The sequence below is a fragment of the Triticum aestivum genome, chromosome 3A (assembly GCF_018294505.1).
Source record: "Triticum aestivum cultivar Chinese Spring chromosome 3A, IWGSC CS RefSeq v2.1, whole genome shotgun sequence".
Taxonomy (NCBI): domain Eukaryota; kingdom Viridiplantae; phylum Streptophyta; class Magnoliopsida; order Poales; family Poaceae; genus Triticum; species Triticum aestivum.
The window spans coordinates 632,302,459-632,325,175 of record NC_057800.1 but is presented as its reverse complement, the minus strand read 5'-3'; the positions used below and the strand labels follow the sequence as shown (position 1 = coordinate 632,325,175).

At 47.6% G+C, this 22,717-nt stretch overlaps 3 protein-coding genes across 3 annotated transcripts; 1 reads left to right on the top strand and 2 right to left on the bottom strand.

The window, feature by feature from the left end:
* Positions 1–1,782: 1,782 nt before the first annotated feature.
* Positions 1,783–4,216, bottom strand: LOC123062748 (protein NRT1/ PTR FAMILY 5.10). Its single transcript, XM_044486397.1, has 4 exons — positions 3,899–4,216; positions 3,596–3,813; positions 2,929–3,419; positions 1,783–2,802 (listed from the first exon to the last, which is right to left on the bottom strand). The coding sequence occupies exons 1-4, from the start codon at positions 4,023–4,025 to the stop codon at positions 1,989–1,991; spliced, it is 1,650 nt and encodes a 549-aa protein (XP_044342332.1). The 5' UTR covers positions 4,026–4,216; the 3' UTR covers positions 1,783–1,988.
* Positions 4,217–12,468: 8,252 nt separating this feature from the next.
* LOC123062747 (uncharacterized) lies at positions 12,469–14,404 on the top strand. The gene is made up of 2 exons (XM_044486396.1): positions 12,469–12,700; positions 13,933–14,404. The coding sequence occupies exon 2, from the start codon at positions 13,956–13,958 to the stop codon at positions 14,244–14,246; it is 291 nt and encodes a 96-aa protein (XP_044342331.1). The 5' UTR covers positions 12,469–12,700; positions 13,933–13,955; the 3' UTR covers positions 14,247–14,404.
* An 849-nt stretch (positions 14,405–15,253) lies between these two features.
* LOC123062746 (zinc finger protein STOP1 homolog) lies at positions 15,254–17,540 on the bottom strand. Its single transcript, XM_044486395.1, has 2 exons — positions 17,305–17,540; positions 15,254–17,135 (listed from the first exon to the last, which is right to left on the bottom strand). Exon 2 carries the CDS (start codon positions 17,015–17,017, stop codon positions 15,461–15,463), a length of 1,557 nt encoding a protein of 518 aa, XP_044342330.1. The 5' UTR covers positions 17,018–17,135; positions 17,305–17,540; the 3' UTR covers positions 15,254–15,460.
* Between the last annotated feature and the right edge of the window lie 5,177 nt (positions 17,541–22,717).

The window sequence follows — 22,717 nt, the reverse complement described above, 5'->3', positions numbered from 1 at the left end:
CCTTGACAGTTCGCCTTGAATAAAACTCCTCCAGCAATGCCCAACATTGGTTTTACCATTCGCCACCTAGCCTTTTCTTTCCCTTGGGTAGGCCTGCCCAAGGGTCATCTTTATTTTAACCCCCCCCCCCCCCGGGCCAGTGCTCCTCTGAGTGTTGGTCCGAACTGGGCAGCCTGCGGGGCCACCTCGGAGCAACTTGAGGGTTGGTTTTACTCGTAGCTTGACCTATCTGAGTGTGCCCTGAGAACGAGATATGTGCAGCTCCTATCGGGATTTGTCGGCACATTCGAGCGGTGTTGCTGGACTTGTTTTACCATTGTCGAGTATGTCTTGTAACCGGGATTCCGAGTCTGATCGGGTCTTCCCGCTAGAAGGAATATCCTTCGTTGACCGTGTGAGCTTGTGATGGGCTAAGTTGGGACACCCCTGCAGGGATTTGAACTTTCGAAAGCCGTGCCCGCGGTTATGGGCAGATGGGAATTTGTTAATGTCCGGTTGTAGAAAACCTGAAGTTGACCTTAATTAAAATGCACCAACCGCGTGTGTAACCGTGATGGTCTCTTCTCGGCGGAGTCCGGGAAGTGAACACGGTGTTGGAGTTATGCTTGATGTAGGTTGTTCTAGGATCACTTCTTGATCATAGTTCGTCGACCGTGCTTTTGCCTTCTCTTCTCGCTCTCATTTGCGTATGTTAGCCACCATATATGCTAGTCGCTTGCTGCAGCTCCACCTCATACCTTTTACCCTTCCTATAAGCTTAAATAGTCGTGATCGCGAGGGTGTGAGATTGCTGAGTCCCCATGACTCACAGTTACTTCCAAAACCAATTTGCAGGTGCCGATGAACTGTGCAGGTGACGCAACCAAGCTCAAGGAGGAGCTCGATGAAGATCTTGTCCTTTGTGTTATTTCGTTCTAGTTGATCAGTAGTGGAGCCCAGTCGGGACGATCGGTGATCTGTGTAGCTTTTGGGGTAGTCTTCTTTTAGTTTGGTTCTGTAGTCGGACCTTGTTTATATCTGGATGATGTAATGCTTTATTCTTGTAATTGTGTGAAGTGGCGATTGTAAGCCAACTATGTATCTCTTTCCCTTTATGTATTACATGGGTTGTTTGCGAAGATACCTCACTTGCGACATTGCTTTCAATGCGGTTATGCCTCTAAGTCATGCTTCGACACGTAGAAGATATAGCCGCATCGAGGGCGTTACAGGAAGATAGCTGAGCCACATGAAATATCACTATCTGTGGCTGCGTATGTGAAGGAGTGGGAGGAGATCCACAAGAAGGAGGTGATCCCGTGGGTGGCGAGGGAAAGAGAGGCGTGGGAGCCGCCGGAGCCGGGTTGGATCAAAGCCAATGCAGATGGATCGGTTTCCAAACACCGGGAGAAGGGGGCGATGGTGTGGTGCTGCGAGATCACAAAGGTGCATTCCGAGCAGCTTCGTGCCATTTCCTGGGACATGTGGATGACCCGGACAAGGTGGAGCTTCTGGCATGTAAGAAAGCAATCGAGCTATTGAGTAAAACAGACGTGTCAAGGCTTCATCTCGAGAGCGACTCCGCAAGGGTGGTTTCGATGCTTAACAGGCCGGACATGTACCTCTCCGCCCTGGGGCCGATCATGGAAGAAGTCAAGGCGATGCTGATGCATTTTGTTTCTGTTAGAGTTTCGTGGGTTCGCCGTTGTGCAAATGCCGCCGCTGATAGGTTAGCTAAGGTGGGAATGGGTGATGAGGGCTCGCAGGAGTGGCTATCATCTCCACCAGACTGCATTCTTGAGATTGTATCGGATGAGATTCCCGACTTCGTTTAATAAATAAAGCGGCGACAGTTAATTTCAAAAAAAAAAACGTTTGTCTAGAGCCATCCCCGTAAAATTACAGGTGTTTCTAAAAGAAACTTGCAGTATAGCTGAACTCGGCACAACATTATACTATAGCGCTATACATCTGTACATTCGCAAAAAAGAAAACCACCTTACAAGCGATCACATGACAGCGCCACCGTCGTCATGGTCATGGTGAGCCACCTTCTTCTTGTAAACATAGACGCGCGAGACAACCACGAACGCGGCCAGCTCCGCCGCGCAGAGCCCGGCGAGCAGCCAGTAGAAGTAGTCGAGGTGGGCGCGGTTGAGGTTGTTGGAGAACCAGCTGGCGCCGCCCTTCTTGGTGGCGCCGTCGATGGCGGAGATGAGGAAGCTGCTGAGGAAGTGGCCCACCCCGAAGATGCTGAGGAAGAAGGCCAGCCCCAGGCTGCGCAGCGCGTCGGGCACCTGGTCGTAGAAGAACTCCTGCAGCCCGATCATGGCGAACACGTCCGACAGCCCGAACAGCACGTACTGCGGCACCATCCACCACAGGCTCATCGGCAGCGCCGCCTTGGGGTCGTCCACGAGGCCGGCCTCCCGCGCCACGCCCAGCCGCCTCGCCTCCACCAGCGCCGCCACCACCATGGCCACCAGCGCCAGGACGAGGCCCGTGCCGATCCTCTGCAGCATGGTGATGCCCGAGGACAGGCGCGTGAACCGCCGCGCCGCCGGCACGAACAGCCGGTCGTAGACCGGGATGAAGGTGATGATGGTCAGGCTGATGAACGTCTGCAGCGCCGCCGGCGGCACGCGGAAGGTGGCCCCGATCCGCCGGTCCAGCGTCGCGGCCTGCTTCGTGAAGAAGGTCGAGGACTGGGAGAAGATGACGGCGTAGATGATGCACGTCGCCCAGATGGGGAACAGCCGCAGCAGGCCCCTAACCTCCTCACGGTGCTCCGCGTTGAATTCTCCATCCTCGCCGGCAAGAGTGCTGTTCGTCGCAAGAGACCAAACACATTAATTGGTAAGCCTGACAGCATGATGCATTCAGAATTCTCATGGCCAAATTGCAGATTTCAAACGAGAACGATGGATGATGATTGATGAGTGATCATACTTGGCGCATTGGCTGGACTTGGAGCCTTTGAGGAGCGCGACGAAGGCCCTGGCGAGGCGGGCGAAGGGGCTGGACTGGGTGGAGGTGTAGTAGCGGTAGCGGCGGGTGCCTAGCAGGAACATGGCGAGCGCCAAGACCATGACGAGGCAGGGGATGCCGAAGCCGAGGCCCCAGCCGATGTTGTCCTGGATGTAGCTGGAGACCATGGTGGTGGCGGCGGTGCCGGAGCACATGCCGAAGTACCACCAGTTGAAGAAGGAGCTCCGGGAGACGGACTCCTCGGGGTGGTGCTGGTCGAACTGGTCGGCGCCGAACGCCTGCGCGCACGGCTTGTGCCCGGCCTCCGCCAGCGCCACCAGGTAGAGCGAGACGTAGAAGATGGTCACCTGCACCGGCGACGGCGAGCACGCGCCCGACAGCGAGGTGAAGCTGGTGCACCCGTCCGAGTGGAACACCGGGAGCGCCGAGGACAGGGTCAGCATGCCCATGCTCTGCAACGGCAAACCCGGCTGTCAGTGGTCAGCTGGACGCGCTTCTCTGTCAGTGGGAGTGCGCGGGCTTGATTGATTGGGGGAGGGCAGACAGAAAGGGGTTCGTTCGTTCATGGAGCACTTTTTATGTCAAAAAGGGGAATTTTTACGGGAGGGGAGGGGAAAAGTGGGCTGACCACGACGAAGAGGACGGAGGCGAGCACGATGGTGCGGAACCGGCCGAGCCAGGCGTCGGCGACGCAGGCCACCAGCAGCGGCAGCATCGTGGCGACGCCGCTCCACGCGTTGATCGCCGCGGCGGCGCCGGCCGTGGACTCCCCAAGCGGGCCCGTCAGGTAGCTGATGAGGTTGGCCGACACGCCGTGGTACGCGAACCGCTCCGCGATCTCCACACCTTCAATCCCAAAAAAGAACCCAAATTAAGGCCACCCCTCCCCTCGATCGATGATCATCATGGGCTGGATCGGGGCCGCACGTACCGAGGACGAACATGGCGGCGGACCATCGGCCGGTGGAGGCGCGGGGCGCGGGGCCGCCGCGGAAGTCGACGACGCCGGGCACGGCGCCGTCGGAGCGGGGCAGGAGGAGGGCGCGGGTGGCGTCCATTCCGTTCTTCGTCAGTCGGGCCTGGTCTGTTGCGTGTGCGTGCCGGCAAACTGAGCCGGAAGGGGCTGTGCAAATGCGACGGGGGGCGTGGCGGGCATCATATACCGACCGTGGCGGCCGGCCGGGGTACAGTACGGGATCGGGGCAGCGCGCAGCTCGGACAAGGAGGTACGCGACACGATTCACGCTGCATTCCGCCCTTTCACTTCGCTTTTCGCTATCAAAATACGCTCTTTTTTCTCTGGGAATCTTCCGCTCCGGGGTAGTAAAATGGACCGTGCGACTTTACACGGATGTGTACGCCTCACGTGGTGGGTAAATTGATAATGATGCTGCCCATGACGATATCCTTCCCAGCAAAAAGGAAAAAAGAAATGCGGTGCTTTCCCCGTGAATGGCGTGCAGGAGCACGGCGACGGCAGGCGGCCATGGATGGATCAGGGCATGATCCTGAATCCGTACTGTGTGTGATGACGCCAGTGCGGTAGAGTCGGAGAATCGCGCCACCTACCTATCGAATCGGCGCGGGGGATGGCGGGAGACGTGCGTATGCGGGAGAGGCGGCATGATCTGGAGTTGGTGCGGCCCCGGCCGTTTGGCCGGTTGCGTCGCGCGGAATCGCGTGGGCATCGCCCGGATCTCTTGCGGGAGATGTCACCCTATTACTGTAATGTGACGAATGAGATGCCCCAAAAGCTCTGTTTTTAAAAGACCTATTTGATTCATAGGATTTTCAAATTATTCTTAAAATATTGGAATTTTCAATGTATTTTTTCCGTATCAACCGAAGTTTGATCTGTAGGAAGGATTTCTTTCCGCTACATTTCATAGAAAATGTAGCATACATTTTTTTTTTGAAAAAGATCAGATCTATTGCAAAAAATTCATCAAAAGTACAAAGCATCTCAAACATAACAAAGATTACATCGAGATTTTGAGACCAGCGAACGACCACCACTGCCGCCAGAACGAGCCTCTATCGCTACTCCTTTACCGGAGACGGCTTGACCTTGTCGATGACAGCTGGAAAGTCTTGCATAGATCTGAAGTAACTAGCCATGGAGCTGCAGTCGTCGTCGTTGAACCCTTGTATAAATTTGAAGTACCTAGCACCAAATTCGCCACATGATGAGAAACACTAACCTCACCGCCCCAAGGCGACAATAGGATTCTATGCCGTAGCTCTGTCGACTACGTCCAGACAGACGAACTCAAGGAGGACCGGAGTCCAAAGGACAAACTCGAAGAAGGAGCCGCCATCCGCCTGAGCCTCGCACTTGCGAGGACCAAACCCTAATCTAAACTACTAACCGGAGCGAAGGCACCGTGATTCCCCTCCCTGCCACCGGCCACTGGAGTGGCATGTAGAGGGAAGGCGAATCCATGGGCTCGTCGATGAAGTCTGGAGGGGAGAATTTTTCATACCCGCCTAGGGTTAGCGGAGAAAAACGAGAGGAAATTTAGCATACACTTAGGCCTATAAAAATTGTTTTTGTCTTTTTAATCGAATGAACCAAAATCATGGAGGATGAATGGGCATGCCATTCCAATCCTACATTTTTACAAGCTCATGAATCAAAAAGACCCTAGGTCCTCAAACTTTCTTAAAGGGTCCTACATCGTCTCTTGTATGTACCCGCAAAAAAAAGGCCTTTGTACCTTCCCAAAGCTACCGTATTTGCTGAGGAGGTGCAACTGCTTCGTTTAAGTCCTCCAAGTTCTTTAAGGGGTTCTATACAATCCCCTTCTGATGTTTTTGTTTGACTGTTGATATTGTAACGGTGCTTGGTTTAGCGTGGCGTAAGAAGGCAATGATGGGTACTTGAAGATTGATTGATGATGCCTTTATGATGACTTGACTATCATGGTGATGATGTGTGAAGATGACATGTGTTGTGCTGAATTGACTATCGATGGAGGTGACTCAAGACGAGAATCAACATGAGAGGATGGGCCATGGCAGTGATGAGCGATGGTAGGAGAGGCGGCGACTCGGGACACAACTGCAACGGGTGGCCAAGTGGTGGTGGCGAGGATGAGTGGAGGTGGAATTTAGGGGTTAGGGGTTCCTAATGGTTGGGGTAAACTCTGATGTAGGTTCCACTTGAGAGGTGTGTGAGTGGCGGCGCCCGCGCGGGGGGAAGGGGGGGGGTGCACCATGTGATGCAGACAACCATTTATAAAAATGTTCAAGTTAACAAGTACATGTAGTGTTGTAAATAAAAAGAGAACACGACCACAACTGGACCCATTAAAAAAACCGTTCATTGCGACATTCCGGTACGCATGAAAAATCAAAGAAAAAGAAAGTGTTGAGCCTTTAGCAATTTTTAGGACAAAGTGGAGACACCCTGAATTTAAGGCCTGGATTGCACGTACTCAGACAAGTTTGATGATTGCAGACGTATTTTATTTTGGGAAAAGTCTAAAATAAACCTTAAACTTGTACTTCAAGTCTGAATCAAACCCTGAACTTAAAATCCCTGAAGCTGGCACCCCGTACTATCTAATCCCGGTCTATACCGGCTGATTTCTGCTATGTGTTCGTTTGCGGAACAGAAAACAGTATGATCCTGATCACCACTGTCGCTGACTACATGGGCCCATGTGTCATATTCATCTTCGCCTGCCCACGCTCTCTCCACCCCAAAATCTCTTTCTTCTCAGATCCATCCCGCCGCCACATCTTTACCCCACCTCGAAGCCACACCCGTCCCGTCGAGGTACCAGGAGAGGCCCGTCGTCGCCACTATGGTCGGCGGGAAGAGGCCAGAGGCGACCGCCGGTGGGGATGAACATCGTGACGCCCGTGCTCGTCGCACTCGAAATCCTCCGCCATTGCCAGAGCCAAGAGCACGGATGATGCCAAATTGGGTCGGCCTCACCGTTAGCCCGTCTGCTTGTCGCTCTCGCCGCGGTTGATGGGTGCCGGAGTTCGTGACAGAGTGCGACAAACGTGTCAACACTTTGCCGGGAGCAGCCCAACCTGATGTGCGGCCGGCGGCCGCATGCCACACCTACTTCCCATCCCAATGCTCCCATGTGTGGCTGTGCGCACGGGCGGTTCGTGCAGGAGCACCTCGCCGCCAGAATCTCCTGTTCAGCTGTGCTCACGCTGCCCCGGCTCCACTGTGCACACCGGTTTCTCTCACACAGTGGAGGTGATGGATTAGTGGTGTAATTGTTCATTGTTTTGTTGGCATCCAGTTGGGCTAGTTCTGATTCCCAATTCCCCGTCTCCTTTTTTGACTCATCTGCAATTAGCATACCGTGATGATGGATCTGGATAGAGCAGAAAAGAAAGAGAGATAATGTAGGGAAGAAGATGGATATGACATGTGGGCCCATATAGTCAGTGAGAGAAGCGTGTGATCCCAGCTGGGATAGTCCTTTCCCCGGTTTGACAAACAAGTATTTAACATAAATCAACCAGGATAGACCGGGATTAAAGAGTACAGGGTGCCAATTTCAAGGATTTTGAGTTCATGGTTTGATTCAGACCTGGAGTATGAATTTAAGGTTTATTTTAGACTTTTCTCTTTTATTTTAGTCTACTCTTCTTCAATACTCAGACAAGTATCAATGTCATACGTTGTGTTTTATAGTGGTATCTACTAAATCTGAAAAGGATGGTGTCCAGACTCCATTTGTCTGTACAAGTTGACAGTGAAACCGATGCATCGTCGTCGTTGGAGCCTTTCTCAAAGTACTATCCAACATTCCAACCAGGTCGCTGTTCATCGTTCGAGAAATTGACGGGCGAAACCACATCCTGCAAGCTGTGGAAAGTACCCAGGTTGAGAAAATTCACTGCCTCCCATTTTCAGTTCGTACTTTTTTGGGGACGCAGTTCAGTTCGTACCCAGGTACTGTACTCCTAGGTTCGAACTCTGATCGATCTCGAGATACACGGATGCGGCGAGCTGCCGCGGGCGCAGCAGATCCGGGGCGTGTGCCGGCTGCGCAGGAGCACACGCCCGGGCACGTTCCCCACGCGCTCGGCGCGTGCCCGTCGTGCGCGAAAGGGGGCGGGCGTCCTCCGTGCACGGGCCTCGTGCCACCTCGGACACCGGACAGGCTCTTTCCTCATCCGCCTTCCCCGAAACGGACAAGCACGTAGGAGTGCTTGCTTCAACAGTAGTAGCAGCGATTTGCAGCTTTCTGATCTGTTTTCTTTCCAAGTACAACGCCCAGGAACCAGCGATACGTTTTCCTCTCCCTGACGGCGCCAGGAGAGGCTGATCTTCCACCGCCGTTCTTCGGCGGCCCCCCTCCGCCGGTGACCTCGGTCGTCGGTGGCGAGGGGCTGCCGGATTCATGCGTATGGATTAATTTTACTCCCTCGTAGTTTAGGTTTTTAGATTGTTCATTGTCTTTGCTTCGGTGGCAACGATGACGACGCTGAATAAATATTCTTTAGATTCTTCCTTGACAAGGCCATCGATCCTATGGTTGGGAATGGATTTGAAAACCAGTCTGTTCAAGTAAGGATGGCGTGACGGCGGCGGCATCCTCGTGGTGGACCTGTGTCCTCGGGCTCTGCCGTTGCGACGACGTTTGCTCCACCGTCGGCGCGGAGCTTGGGAGGTAGTCCAGGAGCAGATGCAGATTGTGGTCTGCATCGACGACATCTGTAAGACAGAACATATGCTGGACTCGCGGTTCATGGATGGCATGTATGGTTTCCTCCTTCGGCGTCTTAGTCGTGGTGGGGTGCCAGATCTGGAGTTCGATGACGTGTCCAGGGTGTTACCCTGTCAGATTCGTTCAACGGCAAGGGCTTCATTTTTGGTGAGCCACCTTGGAGGTCTGCAAAGCTGCATAACCTAGTACAAATAATTATACACTAGAGTTGAACTAACTCTATAACCTAATACAAATAATTTGAACTAGCGTAAAAGCTGCATAACCTAGTTCAAGATTAGTGTAAAACTATTTGAACTAGCGTGTAGAGCTAGTTCAAATTTAATGTAAAATTATTTGTACTAGGTTACAGAGCTCGAACTATTTTACACTAAATTATTTGACGAATCACCACTAGTTCAAGCTCGGGTGAGGTGGTGATTCGTCATTCTTTTCTTCAATGACTGCTGTGATGATGCCGGAGGTAGGTGATGAGCGTTGGTGTCAAGCTCAGAGAAGTTCTACTATGTTTTCAGTTTTGTCTTGTCGGTCTTTACGTAACTTATACTTTGTTTTTTATGATATGAATGAGACATGTATCACTATAAAAAAAATCGATTTTCTTTCCTTTTTGAGCTGTTTGCTTGAATAAAAATACATTTTGTTCTTTTTTGTTGATGTATATATAATAAACATATAATAAAAGGCAGAAATGATGTGCCTGGCTGCATAGTTGATTGAGCACCGCTACACGGACGACATCAAGCCGCAAAAAAAAGTATTACACCACAACAGCAGACTGTTGAATTAACGTCGTGCGAGTGTCGTCCCGCCGAACGTCGTGCGTGAAGTATTTCCGTAGTTAATTACCTCACGGTCAGCAGTCTCTGTGATTCCAGGAAAAAGAGTAGCATGTCTCTCTGTCACGGAGCTACCATCATGGCTTCAGATTTGACTGCGACATGCATCATGTGAGTCACCAGTAAATTACAAATTACTACCACATTTTAGATTTTTAGATTTGCTTGCCCCCGCGTCGTCCCGTCGGCCAAAGGCTAGCCCATGAGTAAGCGGCCATGGGGCGGTGCACCCCTTCATCTCCCCCATGTTTCCTCCTTCTCCTGATCTCCTCCCTTGACCCGAATCATGTGTTATTGTCGGTGTAGCGTTCCTGTCGCTCCTTCAAGGTTCTGCCGCCTCAAGGTGAGTGCGCCCCTGCCTGGAGGGTCGCCACTGTACGGGGTCGAGGCGTAGCCCATGGGTGGAGGGTAACGAGTCCATTTTTTGCGTAAAAATACGTCTTTTTTTGGGTGTTAGGTTTTTCACGATTTAACCGCGTTCCCGTACCCTTCTATCTATTTTCGTCGGGATTTCATCAACGGAGGTATTTTGTGGCACAAGGAAAGAATCCCAAGGATATGGTGTCAAAATCATGTTAATTGGGACGATAAAAGACTGCCGTAAAAAGAAAGAACGAAAATAGAGAAGAAAAATGCAACAAAAGGGTTCGTAGCGATCGACGGTGTTTGGTATAATCACGCACACTCGTACTGCCGGTCGTACATATTGTCATTGTCACCCCTGTTCCAATACTTCTACCCACACGATCGTATCGAGGATCGGACGTCTACAGACTACAGCCATCAAAAACTACTCCAGAACAAAGAACCCTGGCCTCCGGAAGAAATCCAAAGGGGAGTCGATAGAAGGGCTTCACTGCGGCATCATCATCATTCGTCTACACCATCACCATCCAATCTCCATCTCTTTGTAATACAATAGCCCTCGTGGATCCTTAGATTTAGTAAGGGTTAAATATAGGTATCTGGGCTAATATGTAATGCATGAATATCGGCTGGGCCTTGAAGATCAAGGTTTGTAGCCTGAAGCAAATTTTCTCGTAGTTTTAAAAAAATATTCAACATGCATTCGAAAAATGTTTAACATAGATCTAACAAGTAGTATGTGAATAAATTATGCATCATGTATTTGTAAAATGTTCAATGTGTATAAAAAACCATATGTATGACAAAAATGTAAAAAAGTGTATTAAAAATATATACATGAGTTGAAAGAAGAAAAAGAAAAGGTCAAAGGAAGAAACCCAGTGAAGGAACACAAGAAAATCGGAAAACAAAAAAAATGAAAAACAAAAAAAATAGAAAAGCTGGTAAGAAAAACACACACAGAGAAGAAACCAAGCCGAAGTGTAACTGGGGGCGGTCCACTCCCTTGCGTCGTGAGGCGAGACTGAGTTACAACTCGCAACGTGTGAGAAAATAAGGGTAGTGCTATGGGCATGTTTGGTTTCGTGCCGGAAGCCATGTATTTGGATGGACGCCAACTATTTGGTTCGCGTCTAGTCTGCAGTTCATTTTCACGCCAATACTTGGCTGAGACGTGAGCGAGCAAAACGTTCGCCAAGTTTTTGGCGTGCCCACGAGTTGGCAGGCTGGCATGGGCATAATCCAAACAACCCCTATGTCTCTCTTGCCACGAGTTGAAAGAAAGCACTCTCTTCAAGCGCACAATACATGGGCTCCGCCCACCCAACAAATATCACAGCTCGGTCCCTCGCGGCTCGCCCTCGATTGCATAGGTAAATCGTGGCTTTTGTCGTTCTTCTTTTTTGTCCATCTTTTAGAAAATATTCTGAATGCACGGATTTCAGAAAATTATATTTACTTAAAGACATTTCAAACTGCAAATTTGAAAATGTTAACATAATAATAATAAAACTGTTAGCGCGATTGTAAAAAATGTGATACGCTTCAAAAAATGTTTTTGACAATAAAAAATGTTCCTGCTATTTTTAAAAATGCTTACAAAATGCAAAAAATGTTTGCATAGTATACAAAAAAAATGTATAATGTGTATGAATAAAATGTTAAGCATGTATAGAAAATTTAAACGTGTACAAAAATGTTTAATATCTATGCACAATGCCTCATATGTATAAAAATGTAGACATCATATATGAAACAATGTTAATCACATATTTGTAAAATGTTAAGCATGTGTAAGGAAACAATTCTTATGTATACAAAAAATGTAGAATTTGTATGGGAAAAATAGACATCAAAACATATATTTGCCAAAATGTAAACTATGTATTCAAACAAGTCTTCAAAATATATACTTTTAAAATATACATCTTATTTTCAAAAAAAGTGCAACATGTATCAACAAAAAATTTCATGTATACACTAATAGTTTACACTGTGTATTGAAAAAATGGACATGTGTTGAACGAAAAAGTGACCAATAAAAATAGATAAATAAACAAAGAGAAATGGAGAAACCTTTAAAAAAGAATGAAAACAATGAAAACTGAGAAAGTAATAAAAACAAAGAAAACCAAAAAATGAAATAAAACCTGAAGATAAATGAAGCAAAAAAAAACCCAGCACAACCAAGAAAGAAACAGAGGAACCGAAGAAATCGTACGGAAAAACTCAGTGAAACTGAGAAAGAAATAAAAAACCCGGTTAAGAAGTAAGTCTGAAAAATAAATAAACCATGAAGAAACAAAGAGAACCGAAAGAAAAACGGACCAACTCAATGAACAGCAGTGCGGTCAGAAGCCAGCGAACAAAAAAAGAACACCAATGCGGGCCGGCTAAGCAATGACGGGAGAGACGAGCTTCCATCTCGCGTTGAGCGAGATACAGCTCTGACTAGAAAATTAGCTCTGGCGACGCTGTTTGCCTTTGACCCGACAACACGCTACCAACCAGCCAAGGCCCATTAACAGCCCACATGTGGCTGTTCCCCGATTTTGCGGTGGGACAAATTATAATGGCTGCTCCCAACCGGACCTGTTTCTTTTTGTTGGCAAATTTCCTCCGAGCCTGTCTCGTCTCCTCTCTTCCCCTTCCTACCCCGAGGGTCCTGACCTACATCTCTAACGCCGGCCGTACCTCCGCCTCACCGCCGACGCCCTCGATTGTCCCCCCTCCCAACCCCCGCCGCCGTCTCCGTTCCCGTTCCTCCTCGTCGCGTCCCTGCTGTCTCCGCCCCGTCCGCGATTTTGAGCATTGGGGGGTTTTCAGGTATGATCTTGTTTTTGCCCAGTGATTCGTTGAAACCCCACCCGACTTCCACAATCTATGGGTGCGTCGCTCGCACCCGCGCACCATCTAGACCCGCCTCTAGTTGGGTCTCTCAAAATTTTGATTGCGAATTTTTCCAAGAGTCGTGACGGTAGTTTTCTAGTGTCGTGGGGAACAACGGGGCATTGCATGCTATCTTGCCTGTTTTGATAAAAAAAAAACTGGCGTCGAACCGTCATGTTCATCTTCGCTGGAATAATTTATGCTTGTACCAAATAACTCTGATGCCCAGTCACTCAAATAGTATGTGCTCCCTCCATCATTTATATAGGGCCCAATTTGCAAATCTCCGGTGCCAAGGCACTCTAGGAAAGCTGGAGAAAATTTAGGGATTCGTCCGTTGTCAAAGTGTCCGTTAATCGCTGGTTGAATTTGCAAATCTCCGAGACCGATGCACTCTAGGAAAGCTGGAGAAAATTTAGGGATTTGTCAGTTATCAAAACATCCACTAATTGCGCTAATCCCTTCATGGAGTTTTCTTGCTTGTGCTAACCACAAGGTAGATGACCAGTTCTCTTAAGGATATGCTTAAAATTTTGTCATTACCTTTTTCTTTATCAATCTGCCAAGATCTGTTGTTTATGTGGTTTATTTTCTGTGTTGCTTTCTGGATTGCATGATGTTGCGTCAATTAACTCAAAACTGTTGAACTTGCATATCAATTACGTATTAATTAATAGTCACATATTGCCGTTTTCCAATGGTTGAGCTAATGTAATCTGGAACTGATGCTGATAATTATGATAAAACATTCTCAGGAAGTAATTTGAATTGCCTGATGTGCTTTCCTTTTTTGCTTACTCAAACAGCAGTCTTTGCTAAAGAAAATGCTTGGGCTTGCCATTTTTGTTTGGATATGTTTGTTTCAGAATCCATCCCGGAGTTGTTCTTAATAGTTCAGCTGATAGGGAGAGTTCGAACAGCGAGGCAAAATATATTAGTCATGAAATGAGGGGATTATTATCAAATTATTCACTGGACTCTAGATAATTCAACAAGTTAATGAGTTATGTGACTAAAAAGGGAGATCTCAGTCCTCATTGACCTCATAAGAGCTTCACCTGTGGCTCTTTGTTTTGCCTGTCATCGGATACTACAACGCAAGCCTTGGGTTGATAGAATTTTGCAATTATGCTGAAATATTGTTCTGATACTTGGCTCTTCTGTTGCAGTAATTTCAGCTCTACCATCAATCATGAGTCTAGCGTGTCTCGTATGCCATGGCATGAGCAGCCCTTCACAGTCTTTCAGAAGTTATTCAGTCTCAAGCTCAGAGGAGGAAAACAGGTGTGGAGCTGCTGTTGCCTGCCTATCGCGGAAAATTTTGGCCGCAGGACCTGCTAACTGTGTGGGAACCTCAAAGGTGACACCTGTAATGGCCACTGGACAAGGCATTGAGGGTGCTCCTCGCCTTCAACGGAGCCGTGCTGTTTCAAGGGATCTTGTCAGGGACTGGAACTTCGACGAGATCGTTGTTGGGAACTAGAGTAGTAGGGTGCCAGCAGTTATCCCCAGGCTGGACATTGGACTATTATCTGGCAGGAGTTGATGTACATTTTCTAGTATACATCTGGATATCTATGTACTATATTAGTACGCGCTCAATCAAAGAGCAAATTATTCAAGACTACTGGTTACTACCTATAGAGACCGCTCCTGGCTTGTTATATACTCCCTCCGTTCCTAAATACTTGTCTTTCTAGGCATTTCAACAAGTGACTACATACGGAGCAAAATGAGTGAATCTACACTCTAAAACATGTCTACATACATCCGTATGTAATAGTCATTTAAAATGTCTAGAAAGACAAATATTTAGGAACGGAGGGAGTAATACAAGAGTACTGGTTACTACCTATAGAGACCGCTCCTGGCTTGTTATATAATTTGCCAATTTGTGTAGTAAGCGTCCATCTTTCTGTTGCCGCGCCTGAATGATAAATCGAATCTAATTTGATTGAGATGTCAACTGGCGATCTATCAAGTCCAGATATTTTCGCAGCTATGGATGGTGGTGCATTCTTTTGATGTATTTGTGTGAGTGTCCATCCATGAGGGCCATGAGAAATCCAGCTGTTTTGTTTCGTTTTATTTTATTATGTATTTTTTACATTTGGCTGGCTGTATGAGCTCTATTTGTTTGCCTTGACGTGGTTACTTGACCTGCTAAAATATTCTGGCCGAGGATCAATTGATGTGCTCATGCAATCTTGATGCTATTTTCCATGAAAATGCAATCAATTTTAACAGATTGCTCCAAGTGAAATTAATTGTCCAGGAGATAAATTTCAGAACAGCTGAAGTTGCCAGTAAGACCAAATGATAAGCAAATACTATTTCACAAGAGGTAAAATTTCACAAGTATTATTGACTTCACTGATATGGTGATCTCCATCTTGGCTTTTGCTCGGCTGGGATTGCATTCAATGTTTTTATTTTGTTGCTCTTCCACCCTGATATGACAAGATATTGATTGCGAGGCGCCAACACAGATAAAGAAAATAATAATATATTTAACAATTGTGACTTTCAAATCTATATGTAAGATCATTATTGATGACCACAAACTAAAAGTACACTTAAGAAAGAAGCATGGACCAAAATGGCTCCCTGAATAGAGGAAGAACTGAGACGGTCATACATATAACATTCATACATAACAATCGACACCATCATGGTTGTCTACGGCGACGAACTCCATCAGCTGTCTCCACTAAGCTGCCCAAAGCTGCAAGAACCCGGTCCTGAAGGCAGGAAGGAGAAGGGGTTCTCGGAGATGTCGAATCCAGGTCGGGCGAAGTCATCGAGGGCGCCGAAGCAGGGGTCGAAGTTCAAGGGAGAGAAATAACCACGTGTGTCATCGGCAACTTTCATGTCTAGATTCGGAATACCATCAGACGTGCTGCCTGGGAAGTTATACCCTGTGCTCCCCACCATGTCGTCCATCGCCTCGCTCCTCTGCTCCGATGCTCCTGTTGCTTTAATATCATCCATTGGAAGAGCAGGTGTGTGCCCTTGGAAAAGCGCGACATGGCCGAACAGCTTGTCCTTTCTTGAGAAAGTTGTTCCACATGAGCAGAGCCACTTGTCACGCCCACAGTGCTTCTCATGAGTCTTCAAGTCCGCAATGACTGAGAACTTCTTGGTGTTGCATCGGCTGCAGGTATACCTCTTGTCGCAATGGCTTCTCTTGTAGTGGTTCTTCACACACAAGATTGTCTTGAGGGGCTGGAACTTCCTGTGCTCTTTGTTGCGCTTGCAACCGACATATGGGCACGAGTACCTTGTAACTGGTGTAGGATCTGAGACAGAATCTCTCATGGGTTTGGCAAGAGCTGCGGGAGTTTTGTACTCGTCTCCATGGCCCCTCATGTGCATCCTTAGGTTAGCATCCCTCTTGAAACCCTTGCCACATATCACACAGAAATGAGTGTGTGGTGCTAAAATCTCCTCCTTCTCCAATTGCAAGACCACATAAGAACCAGGGGGGAGATGCTCTGCCTCGCCACCATCATCGCTCTCCTTCACGTCATGGTCTTCCATCGGAACCGGCTCAGGCCCTTCCCCAACACAAGGATTTGGGCATTTGATCAGATCATCCTTTTCATCATGGGCTGGATTAAGGGTATTCATCAGATCCTCATAGTCAGGGGTCTTGGTAATGTCAGGAACCATCTCCTCCCTGACTGTGCTTGGCCGCTGATTCACAATCGAGCCAAAGCCCATGGGAGAACCAGGCGTGTTGAGCTGCCTGACCGCTGGATTGCTGCTAAGCAGCGGGGTCTTCATGGAAGGAAGCATGGAGCCGGCAGTCGAGATGAGCTGAATTATGATGGAAGTGAGATCAGCGGTGACGAGCTGCTGCTTTGCGGCAAGCTCGCAGGAACCACCAACATCTTGGCTCCCTCGGTTACCCATGGACTGCACGATATCTTTCACCTGCTTGATCTTCTGCTCAAGGAAGGTTAGGTTGCTCAGCATGGCCTGAGGGTCCCAATCTGCCACAGGATTGTTCTGAGGAGGATTCGGCTCGAACGGATCACACGCTTTAGCCACACTGTCATCAGGAAGGTAAAAGTTGGAAGACTGAGGGCCAAAGAATGGGGGGTAGCCAGGGATTGACTGGCCAGGTCTTGCAAAGCAAGACTGGTCCATGGAACTGAAACGAGCACCCTGTTGGCCAGGGTCAGTGTTCCCTGAAGCGTCGCTTGCCATCGACGACGAAGCTTTCATGGAAATTTCTGAACTTTTTCTCATGCAACTTCCAGTCTAGATCCACCAGAGCTCAGATTACAATCCAGTCCGCCCTTTCTTCTATCTCGCACGATCTTCCCCAAACGAGAAATTGATAATAGGACAGGAAAAGCATCAAACCCTGCGGGTAGAAAAAAAAATCATAAGAACAAGAAATTGAACACGGCAGCAGCAATCAAACTAGACGTATGGAACTACTCCGTAGGCACCGGCAGATCTGTAAGCAGCGCACCAAGATCTAGATGGCCTGCCGGGTTTAGCTAATCACTGGATGAAACACAAGGGCATACCTCAATGGCCAATGATTGCCGGACGGAGTGGAAACGGCGGGGACCCGGCGAGGAAGAGCAGGGGCGGCGGTGGCCGGCCGGCCCACGCGCGTGGGTGGTGGAGGGGATTGGGGTGGTTGGCGGCGAGGCTGAGCTACGGCGCGGCGGCAGCGTTGGAATCAGGGGAAAAAGAGGAAAGAATGGTACGGGAAAGCGGGGATAAAGTCTATAGCGTGGTGGAGGAGATGGAGTTTGACTCTGGAATTTTAGAAGGAGAGAAGATATTTTTTTATTCCTTTTATTACTAGTAAAAAATAAATGAAAATATTTGGAAACATATAAAGTCTGGAATTAATTTTAGATAAAAATGTATATAGAATGTTCTATATTTATTTAACTATGGCACAAACTGTAGGATCCCCGCGTGCATGAGTTGTACGCAACAATTTAGGAGGTAAAAAATTCAAGCTTGTGATGTACACGCATGGAAAAGCGTGAATTGCTACGGTCATGTATGCTAGTGGCAACAACATATGGCCGCCTCGTCACTCCACTCTCCACATAGATAAAAAGATATTGAAATGGGTGTTCGAGCCTAACTACACCCAATGCATGGCGTGAAGTTCTTTCCTCTTTTTTCCCTCTTTCTTTGGGGACGGCGGCGATTTCTTTCCTCTTTCTTTGGGGATGGCGGCGATTTTCGACGGTCGCTATCATTCTGTTTGTGATTTTATTTTATTATTGTTAGGTTTGAAAATTGTAATAGGAAAGTAAATAAAGTTGCTTGTGAGCTTGCTAGGTTGCCTAGATTGGTTTGAGAAATTTCTGATTTAAATTATACCCTTTCTCATTGATGATGTAACTATTATTTCCAATGAATAAAAATTTGGTATGTTTTGTTTTCTTTAAAAAAAACTTTCCTCTTTCTTCTTCCATCTGGTTCCAGCAAAATTACAACACTTGGATAGCCACCATGGATTTGTGGAATGATGCTTCGTCCCATACTCTTTCCCAATAACTCTTAGGGCATCTCAAGGCTGACCCCCAAATCGTACACCGTATCCCTCTGCGGACCGCTGTGGACCAGGGTCCTGATAGTGATGCGGAAGGGAGTCATCCAACCCTTAATCACAAAAAATCCCCATTTGTTCAGTTGGGAGAAGAGAGAAGAAAGAAGGAGGCCATGCATGCAATGGATATATGTGTGTGTGTGTGCGATGCAGTTGGGAGGAGAGATGAGAGAGAGGGGGGATGACCACGTGGTTGCTTTTCGTTTGTCAAGTGGATGTCTGAACTCCCACATAGCTCCCCCCAAGTTGCTTTCGATTTGGGGAAAACGGGCGCCCAAACCGCTCTGCGGACCGATAGGAGTCCCCATTGGATGACAAAAGGTTGGCAAAAGTGGTCTAAACACCATAATTCGGACATATACCGAGCTTTGAGGGTCTCCTTTGAGACGCCCTTACTAGTCTCTTATCACTCAATCTCTTTTCGGAAAACCTTCATGAATCCACCCCTTTGTGTCCACCATCTCTCGCTTATTATTGAGATTAATTCATGACACCACGAGCTCGTCGTACATGGAGTGAAGCATGAACTCCTCAAGGGCGCATGTGAATGTCTAGTCTTTGCCGAGCTCCTAGTGGAATAACTAGAGCTTGACTTGCATCAGTGAGACGATGACATGACCAGCAATGGCTTTTACCTCTCATTTGCGGGATAAGGAGGCACGCTTGCTCTCACGGAACTAGGTGACTAGGTTTCCTCCTAGTAGTCGCCGCTAGCTTTCGCCACCTTCGGGTGCCTTCTGACGCCGACGAGGTGGGAGAAACCCTAACCTTGGTTATCTCTGGAGTCTCTGGTCGCCTTAGCTTTTTCTAGGGTTAAGTCTAAGTGTTTGACTGATGGTGGTGAGGCGATGACGCCATTGACGGCGAGGAATAAGGTCTCCCCATCCTCTCCTTGTTTTGGCAATGTTGTTTGGAGTTGGCGGAGGGCGTGTGGAGCCTTTGTCATTCCCAAATCTTGAGCCCTCATTCCTTCCTTTTGACGCCATCGCTGAGGTCACTCATGGCGGAGAAGAAAAGGCTCACAAAAAGAGGGGGAGGAGAAGAAAAGAAGAAGAGGAGAAGAAAAGCGGGAGGAGAAGAAAAGAAGAAGAAGAAGAACAAGAAGAAGAAGAAGAAGAAGAAGAAGAAAAGGAAAAAGAAAAATAGGAGAAGAGGAGAAGAAGAAGAAAAACAAGAGAAGAGGAGAGAAGAAAAGGAAGAAGCGGGTTAGGGGATTTCTCGGGGCACCCGAGGACGGGAGGGTTAGGGGTTCCTCGGCATCGTTGGAACCCTCAAAGACGGCTATTTAGGTTAGGGGGTGCCTTGGCGTCGACGAAAGCCTAAATGACATCTATATAGGTTAGGGGTGCCTCGACGTCGACGGAACCCTGAATGTCATATATTTCGGGTAGGGGTGCCTCCACGTGGACGGAACCTTAACACCAATTATGGTTAGGATGTACCTCAGCGTCGATGGAACCCTAAATTACAACTATTTAGGTTAGGGGTGCCTCGCCATCGATGGAAGAATAAATGACAGATGTTTAGGTTAGCGGGTGCGTTGACGTCAACGGAACCCTAAATGATTTAGGTTAGGGGTTGTTGCAGGGAATGAGCAGTGCGAATCACTTTTTTACAACTTGGCGGCGGCATCATGTTGTAAATATTTAGTTAGGTTGACGGGGAAAACAATAATGCTATGTTACTCATCTTTGGATTTAAATGTGCAGTTGTTTCGTCGCTACGAGGGTCTGGTGTTCGACGAGCTCCGCCCCTGCGTTCGTGGGTGAGCATAAATGACATCTCCTCCTCCCCCCTTCATTATTTGCTCTACTAGCTATAAGTGTCTTAAATCATCAGTATGCGTGACCAGTATGCATCTCTTGTTCAAAAGGGTTACATTATAAATATGCATGCATTTGCATATTTATAACCATGATTCTTTCGAATTGTCCAACGTTATCCATGGACAGCCCGAGTATGTGTAGATCTGGTTCATTTTCCCATATGCTCTGCTCCGGATCTGATGCATAATTTCGTCAATGCCTCTCTGTTGTTCTCTGGGTACACATCCTCTCTGTTTATTGCCGAGACGTGTATTAGGAGAACAGCGGGGAGGTGCTGCTGAAATTTTGCATCGGATCCGAAGCAGAGAATGGGAAAACGAACCCAATCTACACATACTCGGGTGGGATTAGGACCTATCTTTACCTATTAGCATGTAGGTTGCATGGGCGTAATAAAACTGACAAACTAGATTAACTGATGAATATACATGCTGAATTATATATATATATATATACATATATATTTCTTATGTGTCTAGTAGCTAGGCAAGATGAGTGATCGTGCGTGGATGTACATCGGTCACACTAGTCAGAAAGACATGGCCAATGAATGGTTAACAAAAACCAATGGGTTTGTGAGAGCCGCATTTGCAAATTTCCAGAGAAAAACCTGGTGCCCCTGTGCTAGGTGCGACAACTTTCAGAAGAGGACAGAGGATGAAATGGGTAAACACATTTAGAAGTGGGGTTTTACACCCGGTTATACGGTGTAGACATTTCATGTGGAGTCTACCCAACGTGCCAGAGCTGAGGTGGTTCGTCGTCGCATCGACGAGCATGATACCGGGATGGAAGGCATGGTGCAAGACTTTGATGATGCTCGGGATTCGGATGATGAGATGGAGGAATCTGCAAAGGCCTTCAATGAAATGTTGGAGTCTTCAAAACATCCTCTCCACGAGCACACTAAGCTTTGTCAGCCGGATGCCATCTCACAAGTAATGGCTCTGAAGGCTCAATTCAACTTGGGCAGAGAATGCTACAACGCGATGATGATAGTATTTGGACGCTTTCTACCCAAAGGTCATGTAATGCCTGCAAACCTGTACCAGTCGGACAAAATCCGCCGTGCACTTAAGATGCCCTATGAGAAGATAGATGCATATGAGAAAGGATGTGCCTTATTTAGGCTTGAGTATGCGGACTTGAACTATTGTCCCATTTGCCAGTCTTCCAGGTATGTTGTGGTAAACAATGGTGTGGTGAGAAGAGGGCAGACCAAAATTCTGGTTAATTAATGTACTTCGATATATGCCAATCGTATTAAGACTTCAACATCTTTTCATGGTTGAAGAGACGGCTAGACAGATGGCATGGCACAAAATGGGCAAAAGAACCGAACTAGATGAAAATGGGAATCAGATGATGGTATACACACATTAGATGGTTCTGCGTGGAAGCACTTCGATGCATTACATGAGCAAAAAGCGGCAGGTCCAAGCCATCCTCGAGTCGCCATCAGCACGGATGGGTTCAATGTGTTTGGTCTGACGGCAACCCAATACAGTTGTTGGCCTGTATTTGTCATTCCACTCAATCTCCCCCCCCCCCGGATAGATTATGCAAAGAAAGAACATTTTCGTGACATTGATAATTCCAGGGCCCAACTATATGGGGAAGAATATGAATGTGTGCATGTAGCCGCTTAAGGATGAATTGCAAGAAGCTTGGGATAATAGTTTCAAGACACACGACGCAACTAGCAAACGAGACTTTATAATGCGTGTCTGGTACATGTACTCGATGCATGACTTGCCGACATATGCGCTATTCATTGGTTGGTGTGTGCATGGAATGTTCCCGTGCCCCACATGCAAGGCATCTCTTCAGTATTGTTGGTTGCAGGTGGGTCGCAAGTTTTCTTGCTTCGACTTGCATAGGTAGTTCCTGGATCCTCGCCATAAGTTCAGAAAAGACAAGAAGAACTTCATCAAAGGTAGAGTTATCAAAAACCCTGCACCACCTGCGTTGACAAGCCAAGAGACCCTAGATCAGTTAAAGATGCTTGAGCCAGATCCAGAGCGTCCAAGGTATTTCAAGGGGATAATTCGAAACACGCCTGGACTCACAAGCCATGCTTGTGGGATATGCCTTTCTTCAAAGACCTCCTTTGCCCACACAACATCCATGTGATGCACACTGGAAAGAATATCATGAAGGACCTATTTAGTACATTGTTCGGCATAGAGGGGAAGTCAAAGGATAATACTAAGGCTAGGGTCGATCAGGAGGCGCTATGTGATAGACCGTTACAAAACATGCACAAACCGAAAGGAAAGCAGAACTAGACGAAGCCAAAGGCATGGTTCAATCTTGGAAGGCCAGCTATGAGGGAAATTATCTTGTGGGTGAAAATGCAGTTGATGATCCCCGATGGGTATGCAGTGAATCTAAAGAGGGGAGCGAGTCTTGAAAATTTGAAAATATTTAGTCTTAAGAGTCTTGACTGGCACATATGGCTTGAGCGGGTAATGCCGATGATGTTGCGTGGCTTTATCCCTGAGGATGAATGGCTAGTACTAGTAGAGCTGAGCTATT

What these genes read in the sequence shown, in the direction of transcription:
- LOC123062747 (XM_044486396.1), top strand. Translation starts at nt 13,956, where the DNA reads ATGAGTCTAGCGTGTCTCGTATGCCATGGCATGAGCAGCCCTTCACAG.
- LOC123062748 (XM_044486397.1), bottom strand. Translation starts at nt 4,025, where the DNA reads ATGGACGCCACCCGCGCCCTCCTCCTGCCCCGCTCCGACGGCGCCGTG. An exon ending in CGCCGCCATGTTCGTCCTCG is followed by an intron (nt 3,814 to 3,898) that starts GTACGTGCGGCC and finishes TTGGGATTGAAG; the next exon opens with GTGTGGAGATCGCGGAGCGG. An exon ending in CCTCCGTCCTCTTCGTCGTG is followed by an intron (nt 3,420 to 3,595) that starts GTCAGCCCACTT and finishes TTGCCGTTGCAG; the next exon opens with AGCATGGGCATGCTGACCCT.
- LOC123062746 (XM_044486395.1), bottom strand. Translation starts at nt 17,017, where the DNA reads ATGAGAAAAAGTTCAGAAATTTCCATGAAAGCTTCGTCGTCGATGGCA.